The sequence below is a fragment of the Lipomyces chichibuensis genome (assembly GCF_038497645.1).
Source record: "Lipomyces chichibuensis strain CBS 12929 unplaced genomic scaffold V1513scaffold_88, whole genome shotgun sequence".
Taxonomy (NCBI): Eukaryota; Fungi; Ascomycota; class Lipomycetes; order Lipomycetales; family Lipomycetaceae; genus Lipomyces; species Lipomyces chichibuensis.
In genome coordinates this window covers 1-19,851 of record NW_027117540.1, presented here as the reverse complement: position 1 = coordinate 19,851, position 19,851 = coordinate 1, and the positions used below count along the sequence as shown (strand labels likewise).

Genomic DNA, 19,851 nt, shown 5'->3' with positions numbered 1-19,851 from the left:
TAGCATGTATTAGCTCTAGAATTACCACGGTTATCCAAGCAGTAAGGTACTATCAAATAAACGATAACTGATTTAATGAGCCATTCGCAGTTTCACTATATATAGACATGCATTGCTTAGCGGCATATTTCTCGCTAAACCCGACCTCGATGTCGACCATCATTAAGAGGAAAAGCCTCTAACATGGTCCTCAACAACGCGACTATTGTTGTACGGAAACCTACGCTGCTTGTATGAACGGTTCAGCCGTGCGGCGCTCTAACCTGCGTTGACGACTTTAGATGCCAAACAATACTGCCTGCGGGCCGAAATTAAACATGGCTACATTGACTGATTCTTAGTTCTGACTCTCGCAAATACTGATAGAAGTGTCAAGACTCTGGACTGCCATACCACTTTGTATCAATTCTGCCATTCTGATGTCACTATCCCTCGCTAATCAAACATGGAAGAGACAAACCGGAATAGTGTTGGATCTGCAACTGACAATCTACAACTTGTGTCCGTGCAATATGCAAGCCGCCATATCGAGGCGACAAGGACGAAGAGAAAAGTCGACTCTTACATATTTCCAGTTAAGGGGACAAAGGCAACTTCACACAACTGTCACCACCTGATGGAACATTCGGATCTCTTTGAAATAATTAGGCGGCCGCTCTCCCCGGATACCAGGCTAGAAGTGCCGGCGAGTCGGGAAGAGTACGAACGAGTAGATGAAATCCTTGAAAGAGATGAAGCCAAGTATGTGTTTCACAGATTTGTGACTCACAGCTGCTGACAATCGTGCACAGGTATCCTCAAATATGGTATGACAGCGTCAAGGGTGTCGCCATCGTCGTGGCCCCACCGACTCCACTCCATTCGGGAATGGTAGGGGCATTGGTGTCGAGTATCTCCGATGAAGTCAAAGTGAATTCAGGAATCAGCTCTGAAATCAGGCGCAATCTCCGGTATGACTCAGAGAATAAATCAAACCGGTATACTAGCCGTGGCCTTACAACCAGAGCTTGGGACGGTGCATTACAGTACCGCGAGGGAAGTCGTCTCACGTTAATGATTGCCGTTGAGGTCGGGGTCTCCCAGTCATATGATAGTTTGCAGGCAGCCATCTCTTGGTCTGTATGCGCTTTGCATTGCCGTCTTGGCCTTGCGATGTCTATTTCTGAAGGTAGTCGTGGAGAGACGCCACCCATGCGCTATTATGCATCCATCGAGGAGGCAGAGGCTGCTGCAGAGCAATCTGAGAGCGACTTTCAACGTCAATTATTGCAGCATCCGTACGGGCCCTTGGAAAGATATGGCGTGACCTGGTTCGGAAAGGTGCGCAAAGTTATCCTTGAAACATACCGCAGGGAGGACGAGAACTGTCTGCCCGAGACGTTACTTGAACCTTCACAGTCTTTTGTAAGTGATGTAAAAATAAGGAATTGCGTTATTCCCGTTTTATCTAATGCTCTCATAGACGGTCGTGGAAAATGGTGAATACGTTGGTCATAATGTCTCACCAAACCTGCGTGAGCTGGTTCTAAAAGATTGTATTCCCAGCCATCTTCTCAGCGGCCGAGACATTCGAGCTACCCCGGTGAACTTTTTTTATCGAGAATGGTTCGAGAGTGAATTTCAGGCCTCAATGGTCAGTACCGCCATCGTACGCGTTCGTAATTATGGACGACATATTCCTTGATACCTGTTTGGTTGTCCCTTGGAACTGCATCTGTATATCTTTCTACATTCAGCGTGCACTTCTCTTAAGCTGTATTAATGTTATGATATCACTCGCATATTCATAAGGTTTTTTGTGTTTTCTGTTTTCTGACGATGAGATTTTTTTTGTTCTTATGACCAAATTTCTCTCGCTGATCATAGAACTTCGTAAGGATTGCTAAATTGAATGGCTTGTCTATCCAAGAAAACTGAATGAGAGTGAATGGCATGTCCTGCCGAGATGATAGACAATATATGAATTAAGATCCAAATAGTTCGCATATGCACGTTGCTGATTTATTGCGGGCCCCCGGACTTACGACATGGAAACAGACTAGTCGCATGGTGCCATCTCTAGCTGACTGGCTAATCGGTCTCTTCATGTGCGAAATATATGATGGAGCCAAAAAAAACTATAGTGAACTAAAGTAAACGAGAGGCCGTTCCGGAAACTATTGCGTCCATATTCCACAACGAGATGCCAGCGGAATGCAGGTATCATTGCGACATGTCAATAAAAAATAAACTGACAGATACCTAAGGTGACAAGAGATTCTAAGTGTTGGGGCTGTCGTCGAGCGTCATTGGGCTAGGGTTTGGGGATCGAAGGAGGCGAGATTCCCATGTGATTTTAGACATCCGCAACCCTTGCCCCTTACCGTTGGATGTTCCCGGATTCACACTATTGCGTCGATTTCGGGACAATCCGAAAATTTAACCTGGCTTTAGCCTCAAATATCCGTGGTGAACCCTGGGACCTAATTAGGACTCTATCTGTATGGGTGGATACGAATGACGAATAATTCGAATGCGAATATTTGGATATTTCATGCCTACGAATGCGAATGCGAATAAAAAAAATTTATTCGTAATTATTCGCAATATTCGTACATATTAAATACATTGAACTAGAATTCAAACTTCGTTGTTGGCATACATATCCCTTAACAACGTTAAGTTCCTCAGGTGTCTGCACTAAGGAGTGGCCCAGCAAATCTCTTCCGCTATTGAACAATCTCTCAACTGCTACTTCGAGGCAGGACGATCTATGATCGGGGAATTGCCGATAGAGAAACTGGGTAACGGCTCCCCTATCGCTGTCCAGACGTCGGAGTAGTTAGCCAGTCCCTAACACTTATTATTCTTTGGAGGTGATATTTGCACTGGACGCGTCAGAACGCGACATGATTTAAAGTTGTAATAATTCACTAGCGTGAGACAAATCTGGCTTGTACAAATTCATACGATTCTCTCGACGTTCAATGAATTTACCCTGTTAAGAAGCCACAATTCAGCCTCACGTTCCCGATATACTACGAGCACCACGACTGACTCGACGAAGCCTCTGATGGCAAGGGAAAGTTCTAAAGCCCTTATAAAGATATTGTACTTGTTGCCAATGATGGTATGAAATATGAGAAATATCGCACCTTCAGTGACAAGTCCTATTTGATCAGTCTCTCTCGGTGATTGTGGAAGTTGCTCTTAACTGCTCCAGTACGAAGGCTATTCCATATCTACTACTGGATTAGCATATGCCATCGTCCTTCATGGTTACGATCGTGGTTCCCTTCTGGAAGATTTTGAAATTAGATATAGAGCAACGCCTGGCACTTGATCAGCTCATGCTCGTCGTTGATGACCGTGCTTTCCCAGCCTTAGTTGCTAGATCGTGATGGATGGCCCATAAGTACAGGAAATTCATTGCTAGAGACGCACTCGAGCATGTTGAATCCACGCGGAATGAGCAGTCGCCGCTGACATCTTGTCAGAAGACAACATGAGAAGTAGACGAAACAGTTGACTTGCGCATGGAAGTAATGATCCTCCAATGTGCTATACCTCACATAGCATCGATGCTGCGCTCCCATCCTGTGCATATCCTTTCGTCCTGCTACTTTTTCTATTGGCCCGATATGTCTTAATTCGGTTCACGAAACCTTGCAATTTTAACTCATATGCGCTATCATAGCCGATTAGTTTGGCAATTGAGTCAAGTTCAGTTTTTCTATAGTCTGGTGTGGCAGATACAAGATTCTTCAACACCCCAACAGCAATATCAAACTTCCGTTTGAAAATCTCTTCCTCCCAATTCAGGGCCAAAGAGAGATTAGCCCACCGTAGCATATTCATCTTCTCATGCAGTAGAATAAGCCTTGCATGATTCTCATCTTTATTTGTTTTCCCTCGTCTCAACCAACTCACGATATTCCCACACACCTTGTCCATTGTCGTGTTACCGAAATTCTGATACAGTCACTCAGTTGCAGCATTCCATAAAGATTTGAAGTACAACTTGTCGGGTCAAAATAGAATAAATATCCTCAGATGATTACACAAAGTCGAAGCTTGCGTCATGCAGTGTACGAAGATCATCAATTGTAAATTTCTCCCGAGTGGCAGTCGAGTATTGTCTAGTTGCAATCCGAATCTCTGGAGTTGCTCTTGAATCCAGCAACGGATATGAGAATAATTCCAAGAAGTCAAACCAGTTCTCAGCACGATCTCCCTGACAATTCTTGACAACATCCAAGGGAGACCGTGCAAGGTTACAAGGGAGACCGTGCAAGGGAAGTTGGCGCCTGCATGAGACCGATTCTTCTGCACGTAAACGTTGGCGAGTCATGGCATTCCACTATAACCCTAAACCACGTGCCAAAATAGAGTAAGCGCCAGCGCAATTGAAGTTTCTCGGTAGCGTATCGTATTCGACTTGCTTCATGCGACCTGATCTTTTTGATATCCAATGTAATAATCTGAACACTGATTGGGTTCCTTCCCGTAGACTTTTGGGCGCCGCCAGACGTGCAAATTCACAGATCTGGTCGTTGCGTAAGCAACCAGAATTTGACCAGAATTTGGCGGGCGTTCCAGATGCACGGATTTAGCAGCCCCCCAAAACCTCTGCCAGACCCCAGATTCGCAGTCCACCCTCGCATACTTAAATTAGCAAGAACAAACAGTCAATTGGTGTCTGCCAGGCAGGCAGCCAAATAGGGAATGAGAGGGGGTCATACGGGAGGCTAAAAGTTCCGCCCCCAGCTGACGATGACTCCTACCGAAGGATAGTCATTGAGACGTGTTGTCGTTTGCACCAGCTTCGGGTTGTTCGAATGCTGGGCATTTCGGCGATTCGGTCGAAATATGAGCCCATCTGGGAGGAGTCAGATGAACGAACATTTGCGGATTTTGCCAATATGATCTTCAAAGACATAGTGAGTTGCGACCGAATTGCTCAATTCTATAATAGAACTTTAAAATACAAATTTGTATTATAAAGTGCAGATTATTTCATTTTACCATTGCATCAACTAACACTTGTACAATGCAAAAACAGCAAAGCGAAGACAGACAGCTATACAACAGCAAATAAATTACGAGAGATTTAAGTTATGACTTGGCATTGAGCAGGGTTAAACAGATCTCCAACTGTAGGCAGCATTATGGACAGCTGTCTTTGTGAATGAGGACGCGTTCAAATTCACGCGAGCTAGTTTACGGACCGAGAAGGGAGGACGCGTTCAAATTAACGCGACTGAGTTTCAGACCGAGCTAGGAATTAAGTTTGGTGGGTGCAGAAAGGGTACGACTGGTACGACGCCCGGTGGCATTTTGATATTACAAAACTTTTCAGTGCATTTTTGATATTATCCCTTTTATTAATTGGGTTTTCTGCCAGAAGTTGCTACGGGCACTTCTGCGTGTCTGTGATTTTGTGAGTTTCGTCGTGTGAATCTGGTAAATCTCGTGCTACGGGAAGGAACCCAATATTCGTATATTTGCAGGGTTTGAGAGACCCCTAACCCCTGAAGGCCCTTCTCAGTTTCTCTTATCAAAAACTGTATTTTTACTTTCACCGACGAGCGAACTGATAACAATAACGGGCTTGATCCTCCTGCGCAATTAACATCGATGAGCGTAAGTCGGCTTGAATATGTGCCAATGATTCAAGTCGATCGCCATCTGGGACGGTCGCGGTTCCTGTTGGCACGTCGAAGTTCCAAGTTGGGTGGTAGCCCAGTGAGGCATTAAACGGCGTCATTTCCGTTGTTGCATTCTGTGTAATATTATAAACAAACTCAGCAAGTGGTAGGATTTTAGCCCTGTCGTCCTGTTGCCGATTTGTGTACACCGGAGGTATTGTCAGAGAACTTGGTTGACTCGTTCTGTTTGGCCATCAGTTTGCGGATGAAACGCAGTTGAGCGTTATAATTTCCCGTGGAGCACCATGAAGAGGGAAGATTCGCGTACATATAGATCCGCTAAGCCTTTGGCGTCGAGCGACTTGTGCATCGGTATGGAATGGGCCATTTTCGTGAGGCGATCAACAACTATCAGAACGCTGTCATATGAATCACTGAGCGGGAGGTCGGTGATAAGGTCAATGGTGATGGACAACCCAGGGCTTGCCCGAAACATCAAGGGATTGAACAGTCCCATAAGGTAGGCGCCGAGGAACCTTAGTCCGCTGACATACTGCACAGGAGTAGACGAATCGGTTGATGAAGGTTCGCATGCCTGGCCAATCTTAGTAAGTCATAGGTGCGTAACCTTCCAGGATGGCCAGCTGTCGCAGTGTCGTGGTGCCTGATCAACAAATCGGTCTTGAGGAGTCGCCGTTCGGAATCCAAAGTCGTTCATTTCGGTAGAGTGACTGGCAGTGTGTCTGGATGCTTCTAAACGAGTGTATGATTAGGTTGCTACATTGCTATAGAATAGATCAATAGTACTGTTAATCTCTATTGGTTGTGAATAGTAGGGTGCTCCGTACAAGCATTATTCCTTCTTGTTGATTTGGCCACCAATTGCAGGAGCCAAGCAACAAGACAACTTGGATCGGGGAAGGCTAGTTTAAGGTTGGAAATTTTCAGGCTTCTGTGTCGTATGCCATGTCTTTCCGAACATCACAATGGTGCCGAAGTCCATCGATTAGCATCCTGAGCAGACTGTGGTCCGCAGCTTGTATCTGATGTGCGGCTGTGATTATATCTGTGTTACTAATTTAACGTCGTCTTAGAATAGCTCAATAGCCACGGCGCGCCCTAGGTAGTTCTCAAAGTGCATTATCATTTGTCATCGTAATGATTAAGTAACCGATATTGTTGGTAAAACATCTCGTGGTGAAGATTAACAAATCATTCTAAACAAGGCACCAAATTTAAGCGTTTAAGGATAGGGCGTTCCATCCTCATGCACCGCGACTTCACCGCGCTCAGTGGGAAGGAAAGAAAGATCGTCGTCTGGATAGTAGCACATGTGTCCTGGCACTCTCGATCCAATGACCAGGTAATGGACCACCGCGTCACTCCGATTGATGATGAGATGCGCGTTCCGATCCTGCGCTTTAAAGCCGATGCACATACCGGTTGACAGTTTGCATTCGCCTTTGTTCGATGAAGTACTGAACCATAATGCCCAAGTGATTGCGAACTGTTGCAATGAGACGATGCGTCCGCGGATCTTGCGCGGCGCGATTTCAGACTGATAGATGGGCACGAGTGAGGACGTCAAGCCGACACAGTGGCCGGCTAACACACGACCAATAACCAACATTACAACACCAGTTGAAGCAGACTGAACTGTAGCTCCGATGCACCATAGAGCGGCCCCGATTTCGATGGCGACCTTACCCGACAGCCTGTCACCGAGGAAACTAGACGACAGCGCTCCAAGTAACGATTCCCCGGCCATTGCACTTGTGATGGCGCCCTGGCGCATTCTCAGTGGATTACCGTAGTAGTTCTGGTACTGCTCCGTTCCAATGACGCCCGACATGGAGGATATGTCGAACCCGAAGAGCGCACCGCCCAACGCCGCGAATGCAGATATTGTGTAGACATTTAGATGGCGTACCATGACAGATGCCTGGTAGGATGCGTGCGGGCAGGTCGCATTGAAATTGAAGTAGCGTACGGAATGGAAACCAAACGTCATCTTTCTGCGACCCTAGCCACAGACGGCTGGGTAACTCTCCAGGCAAGGTACACACATGGTCTGCGGGGAGGCGAGAACAACCCCGCAGTGGCTGCTCGCATCGTCTGAACTTTACGTAAAATTATCAGCGCTATCTTCTCGACCTTACAATCTAGTCGAGAACAAATGATGATCCGGTAAATACTCTCTGAGCATTGGGCAAACGACTGTAATACTAGAACCAAGAAATGTTGTAGTAAAAGTTCATTGCAGCTACAAATTGCCTTAGTCTACAGACTATTTTAACGCACTTGGAGTTACAAGTAGGATGGGATGAACAGGCAATTAGCCCAAGCAAGGCTGCCGATGTGGGATAGAAGTTGTCGTGCGATAGAAAATGTGGGGTTGCCAGGTTGAGGATACAGTCCTTGCTTGGTCAGTGCTTCAATGCTTTCACGTACTTGGCCAGTTCCGAGCAATATGGCGGCAACCGCCTCAGGTGCATCGCATGTGGCTCCCCAGCTCACGTCAACACAGGTTGTTGAGCTTTTTGCAAAAGCGAAGGAGACTGCGAGGACAACGTACTTGCGGGGAGATCCATTGTGGGTTAAAAGAGCCGAAATAGACCCACATGACATCAGGGCAGCGCCCCCAACTCAACTTGGACTAGCTAGTCAGGGTTCGGAATAAATGCCACACGTCGTCGATCATTGCGCAGGTCCCCACCACACGTGTCGATCCCACCTAGCCCTAACCCCTTAATGATCAGCGTACCCAGAACAGGAGCGTAAATACTGTTCAGCTCAACTCTACTGGCAGAAGCCTCGACTGTCGGGTTAGCGCACATCCTCGGCAGTGCATGGAACCTCTCAGTGAATAAGAGAGTGGTTTCTTGCGAGTTTAGCTCCCATCAATTACAGTGCAGGAAGTTCAGGGAGAGCATCGACGAAATTCTTAGTCGGCTTATTATAGGAACTGTCTATTGCATCTGGTTTTCATTCCTTGGTAATCCGAATAAAGGAATACAATTGTGGTAGACAATTATAACGAAGCATATTTCCTGTTGGCGGCTTACAAGCCCACAAAGCTAATGCAGAATTTGAGTTAGTCACACCCAATGAAACCCAATGTTCTCAGCATCCTCGCTGGGATCGACTCTATGCGATACAATACATTCCCAAAGGATCAGGCAGCCAAGACAATATTACGATGCCTAAGCTTTAAGACAGGCCGCCATTTAAACTAAAAGTCTTCAGAATGCTTCAGAGTAACAGGCCGAAACTTTTTGTGCGGAAAGTTAAGAAGGTTGCAGCCCTAAATGCGTAAACCTTGGGTCTAAATCGCTGGGTCAAAATAGGCTTTTTTCGCACTCTAACGCAATTATTAGACTGGCATAATGTTCACGATTATGCGCACGTCTGCGCCGTGTAACTCCGTGCTTAAAGTGACAGCCCACTAGTCAACCGGGCCGACGGCGACGGATGGATGTGAAATTGCGGCTACACTACGATGACCACGCTAGCAATAAAATATATATCTATTTGGGCACATCTGACAAGATAAGAACTTGCAAATGTGACTCTGTCTCACATGTCTTACTTTCATGTCAGATGTCGGAGCCAGCAACAGAACCTAGTCCTACTTCTGTTTTAACTTAGTGACTATTGCCGAATTGGCGAAATGCTGAGATATTTTATATATTAATAAACTGACATTATGTATGATATCCCTCTTCATGGTGTTCCCTAAACCATACACGTGACGTCCGGTTTAGGCTGTACAGCAAAACTATGTTGTATAACTTGTGGATTCGTAGTCTTCAATAAACAATTTTAAGCGTATGTGAGTACGTAAAGCCGAAATTCCCTAATAGTTTAAGTCCATGACACAAATTTTATGCAATTATCCGAAGTGCATATGTGCTATCGACTCAAACATTTGCTGGAGGTCCTCCTGCCCGCATCCTGCCATACACAAGACCACCGTGTTCCCCAGCAATTGCAAAGTCATAGTACACACCCGCGCGAGCCGTCCATCTCTTGCCGAACTCCTTCGCTATGTCGTTCGCAAACCTTCTGGCAACCTTTCCAGCATCGAACTTTAAAATGTCGGCGTTGGCGTTGGCGTTGTCGGCGTCCTTCTCACTAACTGCTTGCGCAAACTGCACCTCGACGACCGGGACAGTTCCTCTCTTACACCAGACAAATATCAGGAGAGAGGCAATATGCACACAATAGGATATTCCACTGGATATAATGGCTCCCATTCCAGGCTTATATTCCTTGCGGCGGTCACCTTCATAGAAAATTATGGAAAGCGCACCGCCGCCAAAAAGTAGATTGTTTACAACCTCAGAAAATACTTCACCAGACCATTTGATGGCAACCTCGATCTTGTCTGACAAATTGAATAATGACAATTCCGATGATGTCACCCAGTTCTCCTCCGTAGCATTGAAATATACAGTGGCACCACCAGCCTTCTTTTTGAAAGAGCTCTTCAAAAGGTAGATCCCCAAGAAAATACATGAAATAGTGAAAATCTTGCCGACAGCCCCCATTATGCTGCTGCTATTCACTCCGCCACACCTGACCATTACTAGCAATACGAACAAAGATAGTACCATAAGTATCGCTGAGCCAACGATCGCTTCTCCTTTCTGTACGCGAGTTCGGGTGCCGATAACGACAGATTGAATATACGGTGAATTCTCATAGGAGTATACTGAGAGAAGACCATCACCATCTATTAAAACCTTATATTTCGTGCGCAGTGCGTCTGAAAGAAGAGACTCAGTTGTGTAAAGGCTCTTGACGAAGATTTCAGACGATTTCAGACGCCGCCGATAAACAATTGGATGTCCTATATGGAAAAAGTACTTAGCAGTCCCGAGTGCAACGATTGCCTGCATTATTCCAGCCATTATTTTCAGTCTCTGAAGGTATATTTAAAGCTAGGACATATAAAATATTGGCGATTTCTGTAGCGGATGGCTTTATAGGGTCACGATATGTGGGCAAATCCAACTCACCGCGCAAAACACCCTGAACGCAATGGCGGCTCTTGTTGAGTGCAAGTTCAGTGCGGGCCCGTGCTCTATTTGCACCGCAGTGGCCGCTAACCCTAAAGCAGACCAAGAACTGTCAGAAAGCTTAATCAAACCAGCGATGGCAGTCGTTCACTTCCCTTATACTCAAGCCGGAAGTTATCCGAGTGACAACAGAAGAGGAAAGAAATCATTGAGTGGGCATTGAATGCTGTGCTGCCGAGCCTACCCAATTTTCTACAATTTAGTATTCCATGTATACTACTACATTAAACATCATCAATTACTGGAAATATACGGTTGGTAGAATTGCAAAACAGATCGATTGGCATAAATTTAAACCCATTATACTTATCTAATGCCCTGCTAGTTTCTCAAGCATTTATGACATCGCACTGGCTCTCATCCGGCCGTATACAAGACCGCCGTGTTTCCCGGCAATTGCAAAGTCGTAGTACGCACCCGTGTTAGCCATCCAAGTTTTGCAGCTACTTGGGAACTCCTTCGCAACGTCGTTCACAAACATTCTGATAACCTTTCCGACATCGAAATTCAGTATATCGGCGTTATCTACATCCTTGTCACTAGCTGCCTGCGCAAGCTGCACCTCGATGGTGGGGACGGTGCGCCTTCTCTTCTTGACTGTTTTCATGAGAAGTGAAATATGCATACAACAGAATATTGCAATCTCTGTCGTCTTCGATATCACCAATATCACCTCTATGCCCGGCATAGCTTTCGTGCGGAAGATTTCAATCATGGGCTCAAGGTATAACGGCGCTAACGGCGCTCTGCCCCAACTATATAGTCCGAATACAACCAGAAACAACATTTCAACGGACCATTTTACGGAAATCTCCATCCTTTCCGATGAAGCAAACAACGCGACGTCCGATGATGTCACCCAGTTCTTCTCCGTAGCGTTGAAATAGACCGTAGCACAACAAGCATCATCGTCTTTTAACGAACCCATCATAATGATCCCGAGGTACACAGTTACTATAGTGATAATCAAGGTGACGGCTGCGATTGGGGAGCTGATATCACCATTGAAATAGCTAATGATTACGTCAAACGTTCTGTGAAGAATGACTGCCATAAATAACATTATTGACGTATGGCCCACAGATCTTTTGTCTCTGAGAGTTGGAGTCCCCATATGGAAAGATTGAAAATACGCTGAAGGCTGATAGGAGTATGAGGAGAGAAGACTGTCACTATCTATCAAAACCTTGTACTTCGCGTTAAGTGCGTCTGCAAGAAGAGATTCAGTATTGTAAGGCCTCTTGACAAAGACTTCAGACGATTGCATATGCTGTCGATAAAGTCCACTAGGAAGAAGAATAACAAACACAATCCCCAAAGTTAGAAGTGGTAAGAAATCACCGGCTATTGCCCAGGGGAGAGCGTCCATTCTTCCCGGTCTATAAAGATATATTTCAGCGAGGACTTGTGAAATATTGGCGGTTTTAGGTAGCGGATGGCTTCGTGAGGTCACGAAGATGAACTCAAGCGCACAGAACGCAGCGGCTGGTAAATTTTGAGTGCAAATACGCAGTGCCCTGTCAGAACAAGATTGGGCATTTAATTTGCGCCGCAGAGCCGCTAACCCTATTGCAGACCATCGGAACACTTCGGCCAGGAAGCGATAAGGAGAAGTGCACTCCCCGATTCTCCAGTCGGAGTCAGTTGTGAAATTGAGTGACAGAAGAATTACAGGATATGGGCGATTGAGGGGCATTGACTGCTCTGCTGCTGATCTTTGCTACAATTTTACTAAATTATAAACTATTATGCCTCAACATACAAATCCATCCGCGTTATCTTGATTCTTCTATAGGAACATAATTAATTAGTTATTGAACATAACCATTGCTAGAAACCAAACTTGTTTCAAGTCAAAATGCGCATGCTCGACACAGTCTACTCGGACGGTGATGATGTCATTCTTCATTGGCGACTGCGCAATAGATTGGAAGGGCTACATGTTATACGAGCCATCAATCAAGGAGAGGACGTGGTTTTTCAATTTGATACGGTCTTCTGGAATCCCGTGAGCCAAGTCCCGCCGGCAAATGCATTCACCGTTTATTTGCATACGGTTTATTCGAAAATGCTATTGCGAGCTGCTGTGGCTGAGCTTTAAGGTCAGGGCGTCGCGATGTCAATTTTAAAAATGAACATGCTCCCCACTCAAGATATTGTAGTTAATATTTGTCGTCGCCATACAATCCAATCCCAAACATTTTTCGTCATCAAAATCATGCCAAAATAACTCAAATATCTCAATGGCCCCGTGTTACTGTAAATGTTTCAGCGATGTAAGTGTCAGTGACGCGCCGCTGTTGAGCCTCAGGGCCGATTGCGAGCGAACGAGTTACCGGCAGCATGAGACTTGGACACAGAATACATTGCCGTTGACTGGCGGGGCGAGAGGTATTGCCTGCAGCCTTTGAGACTCTACTTTCAATCTCTTCTTCTCCAGCCCCGACTGTAACTTGAAGCGCTCAAGTTCGATACTCGCCATCGCGTTTGCGCTTCTATGCGCTTTATTTCGGCATACTCAAGAGCGCGCCTTCGTCTCCTCACAATCTTGTTCCATTGTCAAAATGAGCAAGTCCACCAGGAACGAAGCGCGCTGCGTCTGTTTGCCACTTTTTGACTTAGCAGAAGCAGCTGCTGGAGGAGCAGGAGTAGCCATTGGAGTATTTTCGGAAGGAGTACCTGACAATCCTGACTCAGGCCTAGGTTAACGAGACATAGCGCAATCAGTACCGAAGATCGATAGATCCACAGGCGAATCCACGCCGTGCATACCGTCACGAAGAACATTTCGCTCGCCCCAGAGGGACAAGAATACCTACAGGAGATTCAGGGGCATGATCTAATTTCTTTTAACTACATGCAATTAGAGGGTAATTTTACCCAATGGCCTTACTGTTGATTCATGGCATTGATTCATGGCATCCTTCAGAGATCGTCGCCCTATCTCCGGCTGCTTTATGGCCCAAATTTTCGTCTTCGGCGGTCCCAAGCGCCTCACTCCAGCTCCTTGTAATGGAAGCCGTTAGCGGCTTCATGGATTTGACCTTCCGTAGTTTCGCTCTGAATCGTCGTATCGACTGCTCAGATCCGCCCTGCCGCGTCGCATACCTCAGAATCTTATCAGCTTCCGGACAAAACAAACGCTTCAAAGCATTCTCTCTTTCGGGCTAACTTAGGAGGATTTCGACCAATTGGAGATCCTCATCTTGTTGAACACCACACCCTTCTCTGCCGTCTCGAATGACCTGATTGATTTGTCAAACCTCTTCATAATGTTCTTTCTTCCGTTGATAGACCGCGGTAGACTTTCGACGAGCCACGGAGAAATTGCAAAACTGGTACGTGACCTCTAGATGACGGACGATGCGTTCTGGTTGTTATGAATTGTCGATGTCGCGTCCGGTTTGGACCTGAAGCTAACCTGGATGCACCGTACGACACAAAACTACTACGGCAGCGTTCCAGCAAGTGTAGTGTTCTCACTTTGAGCTGCAATAAATGCTTCCTGCTGTTCCTTGACCAGATCGTAATACATTTTCGCTGCAGATTGCAGTGCATCAAGAGTAATCTGAACATATCCTTGTACTCGCTTCTTCTCTTGCGACAAGTTAGCCGGATCTTGAAATGCATTCGAGGTCACATGTCGATCAACTATAGTTTCCAATCGCATCTTGCTCTTCTCGACAGAAGTGATAAGCAGAGGCAAACCTGACACAGCGCGTGACGGCTCCCCTGACAACAGCGCTGACCAGAAATGGCGAAGGAATTCTATGCCGGCAGTGTGAGACAATTTCATATCGCGCATCATCACTGCATCGCTCGCTGAATTATCCGAATCGTCACCTTTATGCCGATTGCTTTCAGTACTCCGTCGGGAGTGGATAAGGTTGAACACTTGTGACTGTGCGTGACATACTGTAGATGAAGATGGAACCGCTGACGACAGAAGTGTAGGAATTGATCCAGACGAGCTTGAGCAGGAGTCAATCATTGACTCTAACATTTTAGACGCTCCTGACTCATTGCCATCAGTCGCTACTGCGTCAACGTCCTTCCAAGCTGTTGCAGAATGCAAGGAGTGAGTACTCCGATGTAGATGCAATCCAATATGAGAAACAGTCGTTACAGGATCCAAATCTTGAAGCACCAATCCCCGCTGTTTTAGCTGCTCTTGCTCTTCGAGTGGCTGCTGGGCTTCTCTTCGCACGTGTTAGCTCATAGCGTAATAATTAGTAGAGACCATGCATACCTTTCGACGCTTGCCACTATCTTTTGACTCAATTTATTCATAGTTCTCATAATGGAGAGTGCATCATTATGCGGAGTTTGCCGCATTGTTATATCAGGTCGATTTCCAGCTCTCTTCATGTTGTGAGCATTGACCATATGATATTCCATTTCATATCCCTTACCTGACTGTCATCCATCTCATTTGCTTCCACGTCGGCAAATCTCATAATCTTCGCATTTTCATTCTGTAATTCACGTTGCTCAGCCGTCATTTCGTTCAAGGTCCAGATATTTGTCCATGACGTTATCTTGTGCATCATTAAATCCGATTTTTTCTCCCCGTAGCCTACGACATAACTTCGACAAGAAAAATCTTGACCAGAATGTTGTCTCAACTAATGGAGGAACGTTCTCGTCGTACGCTCGTCGGACAACCGGGTATTGTACGAATATATCTCTAATTTTATCTGGGGACAGTGAGACCATCATTTGTGCTGTACCACCACCTTCCCCGGTAGCTTCCGAGTGCGTTTTACTCACAGGCTTAATCGTGGCAAGAACATTATATGGTCCACGGCGCTGGGCGAGAACCAATGAATGCATTCGCAATAAGGGAATCCGGGTTCTCCAAAATTCGTCGCATGGTAGTTGTTGTCCGACTACGGCGTCTGAGAACTGTTGACGAAGATCACCATTCGATCTCAGAAAACTCAGCTGGAGTGTCCGATCTGCAAGCAAATCTGTATCACTTAAGCCTTTTGTCGGTATTGCTAGTCTCCTGGTTGGATCAGATTTGGAAGCCGCGGGAGCCGGCGTTAAGCCGGCAGATGCGGGCGAAGATGAAGGCGATGTTACATTCGCAGATGCAAGGGCCGCTTTCAATGCCTCTAAGTTCGCTCGCGTTGGTAACTCAAACGTAAACTGTGTATGGCAAGTAGTTGTTATCCGTAATCGCGCTTTCTCATTCGTCGCCGTAGATGCTTGGAGACCAATAGACACTCATTATTTCCGTGTGCCCAGTGACCAGATCCAGATCTCCAACTTAAACATCAAGCATGAGCACACGTACCGGTTATATTGTCAAGTCTAACGACGACTGTGCCATTTACGGGCCCACTGCCATCATTGCCATCAATTGGTGCCGCTGACGGAATCCATTCGACAACGTTTCGCCCCGATGATAGTCTGATCGTACCTTTTTTTCCTGAATACAAAGCCGGCACCAAAAACGGTGCCTGCATATTGGTCCTTTATCAGCCTGACTTGTTGTAGATTATTTTACGGACGGGTGGGGCCGTGCAAGCCAAGCGATCGATGATGTTCCGCAAGCTGGCCGTGTAAATCCACTCATCCTTGTTCTAACATTTACGCGGCGACGTCATCTGAGCCGCGTCAGGGCCACGACTGGCCCGCAAGCAAATGCCACCAAACCCTCGTTCTCAGACTTACGCTGCGCCCAACAGCTGCTGCATATCTGCCGATAAATGCCTCGATGTTACGTATATTCCGGAGGACAGAACTGATCTAAAACAATTAATAAGGGTTAACGTGCCCCACCACTGAGTGAGCCACACCACCGAATGAGCCACTTTTCCACCGCGTAGCATTCTATAATTTTAACCACATTTTTCTTTACAACCACACATGGCAAATAAAAGCGACGAAGGTCAAATAATTCTAGCCCTTCAGGCTATGGAACAAAATTCTAAGCTAAGCATTCGGGAGGCTGCTCGGATATACTCCGTTAGTCGTGCAACCCTCACTCGACGACAACGCGGTCAACAGTCGCGACGCGACACTGTAGCCAATTCGCGAAAACTCACGGATCTGGAAGAATCTACTATTGTTCAGTATATTCTCGACCTAGATTCACGATCGTTTCCCCCCCGGATCTCGAATGTGGCAGATATGGCCAATCGGCTCCTCGACGCGCGCGGCGCGACGCGTGTTGGCACAAACTGGATCTCGAGATTCATTACGCGGCATCCAGAGCTTAAAACACGCTTCTTACGAAGGTACGATTACCAGAGGGCTAAATGCGAAGATCCTGACGTAATTCGTGGGTGGTTTGAGCTCGTCCAGAGCACAATTGCGAAATACGGGATTCAAGAGGCAGATATCTACAACTTCGACGAGACCGGGTTTATGATGGGCATAATCTCGACCGGCATGGTAGTTACGAGCTCAGAACGACGTGGACGCCCAAAGATGGCCCAGCCTGGAGGGCGGGAATGGGTAACTGTTATTCAAGGTGTTAATTCCCAAGGCTGGGCGGTCCCGCCATACATCATCGTGGCCGGGCAGTATCACCTCTCAGCATGGTACGAAGATTCACAGATTCCAATGGACTGGGTTATTGCTGTGAGCCCAAATGGCTGGACTACGAACGAACGAGGCGTAGATTGGATTAGGCACTTTGATAAACATACCAAAGAAAAATCTAAAGGTATATATCGCCTCCTTATCCTCGATGGTCACGAGAGCCACCACTCAACTGATTTCGAGCTCTACTGCAAGGAGAACAAAATAATTACTCTTTGTATGCCATCTCATTCGTCCCATATTCTCCAACCCCTTGATGTGAGTTGCTTTGGGCCACTGAAGAAAGCGTACGGGCGGCAAATTGAGGACTTGATGCGTGCCCAGATTACGCATATCACGAAGACGGACTTTCTTCCGGCATTCTTTGCGGCTTTCCAGGCCACCATTAACGAAAAAAACATCCGAGGAGGCTTCCGTGGTGCAGGGCTTGTTCCTTTTGATCCGGAGAGTGTGATATCTGGGTTGAATATAAAACTGCGTACGCCAACACCTCCCGCAGTCACTCTGGAACAACCAGATCCTTGGGTCCCGAAGACCCCGAATAACCCGATTGACACGACTGCTCAAACCGAGTATGTCAAAAATCGAATCGCCAATCATCAGAATAGCTCGCCAACATCGATCTATGCAGCTATCGACCAGTTTGCAAAGGGGGCGAAAGGTATGATGCATCAGGTTGCATTATTGGAGTCAGAGGTTGACTCACTCCGAGCGGCGAATGAGGTATTAAGCAAACGCCGAAGGGCTAGAAAAACCCGACTCCGTGAAGGAGGAAGCCTTACTCTGCAAGAAGGACATCAGCTACAGAGCCACAGGGACGAGGGGCGGCTGGGAGAGCAAGAAATACAGGAACATACAAGTCAGCAGAGGAGGAGTGCGCCGAAGGAACGGCGATGTGGCACATGCAGCCAGCCAGGCCATAACTCGCGTACTTGTGAAATAGCGCTAAGAGAGTGTGAGGAAGAGGTTTCTGAGTAATGGAATTAATTTGATAGTGTTATGGTTAATTTTGCGAGTATTGTAGTCAGATAGTAGTGATCAAGTGGCTCATTCGGTGGTGTGGCTCACTCGGTGGTGGGGCACATTAGTAGAACTAAAGTGCGGCTAAAGCTGCGCACATACGAATTTATAGTGCAATAAAGGGATTTGGCAACCACTTTTTTTTTGTCACCTCCTTCCTAAAATAGACACAAAGTTTGGTTCGATTTCTAAGGGTATAAATCGGCTTGGTAAAGGTTACAGAGCTTCATAATTGCCAGTCGATGCTCCTCAGTATAGAAATTTCTTCCTCGAGGGGCTGGAATCTCGGCCGTTGGAGTCGATGACCCGGAAGAGTGTTAATTCAGAACGAGGAGCCGGTACCTATCTAATTGGGGCAGGAGTGACAGGAATACGGCAGCCACTACTTCAGCGGCCGTGGGCGGTCCAGCCTCGTAGAGATCGTCATCTGAATCCTCAAAAGCGACCTGAGAATATGATTGTTTCGAAACGCGGAACATTGCTTCTTGGCGAGCCATGTCGGATGTCGTAGAAGGAACGGGTGTTGTCGTGGTGACGGACGACACGCGACAGGACATAAACATTTAAACGGTCGACACGTCGGATACGCACGCAGAAGCAAGCTAGGCCTGGATGGGGCTACTGGGCTCGGCTAGTTCTAAACAGGCAGTTATGACTAACTGAAAAGGGCAGGTAAAAAGTCGACGTTGTCGACGAATACGTTGGCGGACTATGACCCGGTTTGTACGCGCCTGCCGTCTATGGTTTATCAGATCTGCCAACGGGCGTATTGCCCCTAAAAACTGACGCGTAATGGAGAACACCGCGTCGATCGAGAATATGTGGTTCGTAGACGGGCATTCCAGCAAGGAGAAGCGGGACAAGTTCTTGAAATATATCCTCCTTTTAACCCCTACAGAGGCATCTGCTTTTTGCGCGAAGAGGGCTCTGCGGAAGCGCGAAGCCTTGGATATTATCGCGAGAAACTTGCAGAGAAGCTGCGAGTTAATCTCATACCACCTGACTCGGGGTATACTGAGCTCCCCGCGTCAGTCATCATCGCCATTTTCAATTGACCATGACTGCGCCAAACTTTAAGAACGAGAATGAATTTCTTCACCTTGACTCTTCATCACTTGTTCTCCCGATTCATTGTTGGCGTCCGTGAGGATCATTCAACTTCTCAAATCACTCGCGCTTGGGCGCATGGCTTGTGTGCCTCTCGTCCAATTATAAATAGGGCAAATATCAAAAATGGCCACCAAACTTTTCATAATATCAAAAATAGCCATTGCGACCCTACGCGCCGTACCCAACAATAATTTTTGTGCTAAACCTTATAACTAATTTTTCTCTCAATTTTTAAGTTTGCATTATACTCTATCAATCCAATAGAAAAGTTAAATAATGCGCGTCATTAATGCAACTCTAACATATTCCGATTCAGCAATAACCCCCACCACTCACAATCCGACCTAACCAATAGGTTCAGAACACGTCCTTGCGTTATGACGCGTCTTCTGTCGACATCGGCCACAAATATTAAGTCGTCGATCTACAAATTCGTTGGATCGGTCCCTACTTTTATGCGG

General features: G+C 46.5%; 7 protein-coding genes across 7 annotated transcripts; 1 reads left to right on the top strand and 6 right to left on the bottom strand.

Moving 5' to 3' along the window:
- The first annotated feature begins 669 nt into the window (after nucleotides 1–669).
- Nucleotides 670–1,909, top strand: V1513DRAFT_455041 (uncharacterized protein). Its single transcript, XM_066899453.1, has 3 exons — nucleotides 670–741; nucleotides 792–1,404; nucleotides 1,463–1,909. The coding sequence occupies exons 2-3, from the start codon at nucleotides 868–870 to the stop codon at nucleotides 1,682–1,684; spliced, it is 759 nt and encodes a 252-aa protein (XP_066750421.1). The 5' UTR covers nucleotides 670–741; nucleotides 792–867; the 3' UTR covers nucleotides 1,685–1,909.
- A 1,453-nt stretch (nucleotides 1,910–3,362) lies between these two features.
- On the bottom strand, nucleotides 3,363–3,933 carry V1513DRAFT_428347 (uncharacterized protein; the record flags this gene model as incomplete). The annotated part of the gene is made up of 2 exons (XM_066896277.1): nucleotides 3,363–3,461; nucleotides 3,547–3,933. 2 exons carry the CDS (start codon nucleotides 3,931–3,933, stop codon nucleotides 3,363–3,365), a joined length of 486 nt encoding a protein of 161 aa, XP_066750420.1.
- Nucleotides 3,934–7,113: 3,180 nt separating this feature from the next.
- Nucleotides 7,114–7,554, bottom strand: V1513DRAFT_370462 (general substrate transporter; the record flags this gene model as incomplete). The annotated part of the gene is made up of 1 exon (XM_066894751.1): nucleotides 7,114–7,554. A coding segment is annotated over one exon (441 nt), but the record flags the coding sequence as incomplete, so codon positions are not given.
- A 1,743-nt stretch (nucleotides 7,555–9,297) lies between these two features.
- V1513DRAFT_455031 (uncharacterized protein) lies at nucleotides 9,298–10,661 on the bottom strand. Its single transcript, XM_066899452.1, has one exon. It carries the CDS (start codon nucleotides 10,538–10,540, stop codon nucleotides 9,548–9,550), a length of 993 nt encoding a protein of 330 aa, XP_066750418.1. The 5' UTR covers nucleotides 10,541–10,661; the 3' UTR covers nucleotides 9,298–9,547.
- A 200-nt stretch (nucleotides 10,662–10,861) lies between these two features.
- V1513DRAFT_455030 (uncharacterized protein) lies at nucleotides 10,862–12,203 on the bottom strand. The gene has a single exon (XM_066899451.1). The coding sequence runs from the start codon at nucleotides 12,075–12,077 to the stop codon at nucleotides 11,046–11,048; it is 1,032 nt and encodes a 343-aa protein (XP_066750417.1). The 5' UTR covers nucleotides 12,078–12,203; the 3' UTR covers nucleotides 10,862–11,045.
- A 1,953-nt stretch (nucleotides 12,204–14,156) lies between these two features.
- Nucleotides 14,157–16,285, bottom strand: V1513DRAFT_476064 (uncharacterized protein; the record flags this gene model as incomplete). Its single annotated transcript, XM_066900201.1, has 5 exons — nucleotides 16,008–16,285; nucleotides 15,242–15,918; nucleotides 15,121–15,198; nucleotides 14,958–15,070; nucleotides 14,157–14,907 (listed from the first exon to the last, which is right to left on the bottom strand). The coding sequence occupies exons 1-5, from the start codon at nucleotides 16,177–16,179 to the stop codon at nucleotides 14,157–14,159; spliced, it is 1,791 nt and encodes a 596-aa protein (XP_066750416.1). The 5' UTR covers nucleotides 16,180–16,285.
- Nucleotides 16,286–18,597: 2,312 nt separating this feature from the next.
- Nucleotides 18,598–18,777, bottom strand: V1513DRAFT_428340 (uncharacterized protein; the record flags this gene model as incomplete). Its single annotated transcript, XM_066896276.1, has 1 exon — nucleotides 18,598–18,777. The coding sequence occupies one exon, from the start codon at nucleotides 18,775–18,777 to the stop codon at nucleotides 18,598–18,600; it is 180 nt and encodes a 59-aa protein (XP_066750415.1).
- Nucleotides 18,778–19,851: the final 1,074 nt, after the last annotated feature.

What these genes read in the sequence shown, in the direction of transcription:
- V1513DRAFT_455041 (XM_066899453.1), top strand. Translation starts at nt 868, where the DNA reads ATGGTAGGGGCATTGGTGTCGAGTATCTCCGATGAAGTCAAAGTGAAT. An exon ending in TTGAACCTTCACAGTCTTTT is followed by an intron (nt 1,405 to 1,462) that starts GTAAGTGATGTA and finishes ATGCTCTCATAG; the next exon opens with ACGGTCGTGGAAAATGGTGA.
- V1513DRAFT_455031 (XM_066899452.1), bottom strand. Translation starts at nt 10,540, where the DNA reads ATGGCTGGAATAATGCAGGCAATCGTTGCACTCGGGACTGCTAAGTAC.
- V1513DRAFT_455030 (XM_066899451.1), bottom strand. Translation starts at nt 12,077, where the DNA reads ATGGACGCTCTCCCCTGGGCAATAGCCGGTGATTTCTTACCACTTCTA.